Source organism: Poecilia reticulata, linkage group LG16 (assembly GCF_000633615.1).
Source record: "Poecilia reticulata strain Guanapo linkage group LG16, Guppy_female_1.0+MT, whole genome shotgun sequence".
NCBI lineage: Eukaryota > Metazoa > Chordata > Actinopteri > Cyprinodontiformes > Poeciliidae > Poecilia > Poecilia reticulata.
In genome coordinates this window covers 6530008-6532686 of record NC_024346.1, presented here as the reverse complement: position 1 = coordinate 6532686, position 2679 = coordinate 6530008, and the positions used below count along the sequence as shown (strand labels likewise).

The 2679-nt window shown below is 43.2% G+C and overlaps 1 protein-coding gene and 1 long non-coding RNA gene across 4 annotated transcripts in view; one reads left to right on the top strand and one right to left on the bottom strand.

Annotated features, from left to right (window-relative positions):
- Positions 1 to 2679, bottom strand: part of fli1rs (Fli-1 proto-oncogene, ETS transcription factor-related sequence) — a 19683-nt gene that overhangs the window by 11243 nt on the left and 5761 nt on the right. For all 3 annotated transcript variants that reach the window (XM_008431019.2, XM_008431022.2, XM_008431020.2), the window contains exon 2: positions 16 to 221. In XM_008431019.2, coding sequence (XP_008429241.1) covers positions 16 to 221 — 206 coding nt within the window. The remainder of the gene's footprint in view (positions 1 to 15; positions 222 to 2679) is intronic.
- LOC108166984 (uncharacterized) lies at positions 216 to 1880 on the top strand. Its single transcript, XR_001777388.1, has 2 exons — positions 216 to 304; positions 1293 to 1880. It is a non-coding gene; the product is annotated as an uncharacterized LOC108166984 (long non-coding RNA).

Genomic DNA, 2679 nt, shown 5'->3' with positions numbered 1-2679 from the left:
CCTGGCCTGACTCACCTGGTCCCGTTGACGTGCTCGGATCTCTTTCCGGGGTTCTGCGCCGCTGAGCCCACCCAGTCCGACTCGGCGGGCTCGGGGCTCGGCTTGGAGGCCTGGCTGAAGCCGCCAGGTGACGTCATCTCGCTCTTCATGTGCATGGCGGGCGCCGCGGAGAAGTTCGGCTCGAATATGGGCTGATCTTCAGTCACCACAGAAAGCGCTTCCTGCCCAACACAGAACCGGCAGACGGTCACGATCCATGAAGCTCAGTTTTTCCAGAACAGGTTCGAAGCGACTCAACGAGAAGGTGACGTCAAAGAGGTTTTCACTGTAGCGCCATTTATTTTGAGATCATCATATTTTCTCTGGTAATTTGGATAAAAATGTTAAAATAGAAGCTATTTATATTTTCAAAATTCATCTAAATCTGGTTTACTACGTTTTTAAGAAATACATTTTAAATTTAAATACATTTCAGTGTGTTGTTCTGAATTTCATAAAGGTTTTCCGCTAACTAAAGATGCTAAAATATGAATTCACTTTTAAACAATTCAAAAATTTCTGGGGAATCATTTTAGTAGCGATGGGATTCAGGGTTCAGTGAAGGGAACCGGATCCAGCGGGGCTCAGCTCTGACTGTTCCTCCCCTTGTGCCTGTTCTCTGTCTCACCTCCTAGCATAACAAAGGAGGAGCTAACTTATGAGTGCGTTAGCATGAAAGGACTCGACCCGCTTCCAGTTATTCACTTTAACAGGTTCTGATTCCACTTTAGGGTTCAGGAACATCCCACGATAGCTGACGGCTAATCAGCTACAGGCTCAGCTCTTTGGGGTTTTAAACATAAATGTTATAATCATTTTTAATGATCATAAAACAATATAAAGGCACTAATAGGTGGTGTGCATATCCAGGTTCAGTAATTAGTTAAATCATTTGAATCCCTGGAATATTTCAGATATTTAAGCTGTGTGGGATTAGACTGGAGCAGAAATCTGATTTGGTTTCATTTAGGCTAGCCGTTAGCTTTAGCCTCCAGAAGCAGCTCATCTGTATTTATTCAGCTTTTTTATTTTCAGAAGTCAGAATTTCCTTTTAATATCTAAAATGTCGATTAATAAACATTACATAGAATGGTACGACTTCAGCTGATGAACAAGTTTAGCAGAAAATGAAGTGAAACGCGCCATTGTTACGGGTTTGGGCGTTTAGCAGAAACTTGGACTAGACCGTGACTTCTAATAAAAACATTAACTTTAAAAGTGTGTTTTGGTGACGGACGTGTTCTGTGTTGCAGGATGTCAGTGTTTGGAACATGCTGTCAGCTTTCCTCTCAGCTGTTGGATCCGTTACTTCATCACTTCATCGCCTGCCACAGAAGAATCTGAACCAGGATCCCACAGAACTGGATCCTCCAGGTCCAAACTCTGTTAAGTAAAGTAACTGGATCTTGTGTGGCTCATAAATTACCATTGAGGAAATTGAAATGAATGTTTTCAATTCAACATGTTAGGTCTTATTGGAGGTCCGCCATCTTTAATTTCAAAATGGACGCCATTTTTATTCCAATTCTGTTTCTCAGTATATTTGAAATTGACCAAAACCTTAGAAAGGTCATGACCTCTGGGAAACTATCTGAGGTTTTCCTGAAGAGGCTCAAGAAAAGTTTTCGGTTTTCTGCATGAAATGAAAAATAAGTCGAAGCGTAAAACCGTTTTCTGTCTGTTTGTTTCTCTGAGAAAAACTGTTGTTGTGTTTTGAAAGCTTGTACTGTTATCGCCATGGAAACTATCTCTGGCAGGTTACAGGAAATGATGTCAGACTTTTCTGAATAAGTGAAACTTCTTGAAGATTTATTTAGATTATTAAATCGGCTGTTTTTAGACTTTATCGTTTCTCCTTGAATGAATATTTAAAAACAGTTGAAGTTTCTTTCGACCAGAGTGACTCTGTGGTTCTGCTCAGCGCCGACCCGGACCAGGTGGGTCAGCTTTCACACCCTGACCTGAACTGAGCCGCTGCCTGGAGATCCAGACACGGAGGTTCTGGTTCCGACTGGTCCAGTTGCTGCACCAGAACCACAGGAACTTGTTGTCTTTCCTGACAGGTTGAGTTTAACTGTCAGTAAATTTAAAGTTTCTTCAGACAAATGCAGAAAAAAAGGTTCTGGGTTCTCCGGCCTCCTCCCAGTCCAGACACACCACTGTCAGATTAACTGAGATTACAGGGATTAATCTGGATTCTGTTGGACTGATTTGGACTTTGGATGGTTCCTGTTACTTTGTGCAGATTCGGAAGGCCTGACAGGAAACCGTCAGAGGCTTTCTGTTTAGATCCAGTCCGACGTGTTGAACTTGGTTTCCTCTGCAGAAAGGAAGCAGACTCTGCTGAACTGATGCAGCTTTTCAAGCCTCTAAGAAAAACTCTGAGCAGCGACATGAGAAACTTGGTGCTCAGAAATAGTGTGAAAGAAGCCAGCAGGTTTTCTAATCTCACATGACATCAGTAACCTTAACCACACTTTTATTTAGTCGTTAGGATCGGGGGTTGGTGGGGGGGAGGTGGAGGCTCAGGGCGGAGTCTAATTCAGATTTAACTCCGTCTTCCTGTGTTCCTCCACAAACCGCCCTGTGATGGCACTTCCATCCAGCGGCCCGTTCTTCTTCTCTGCTCCTCAGATGGAG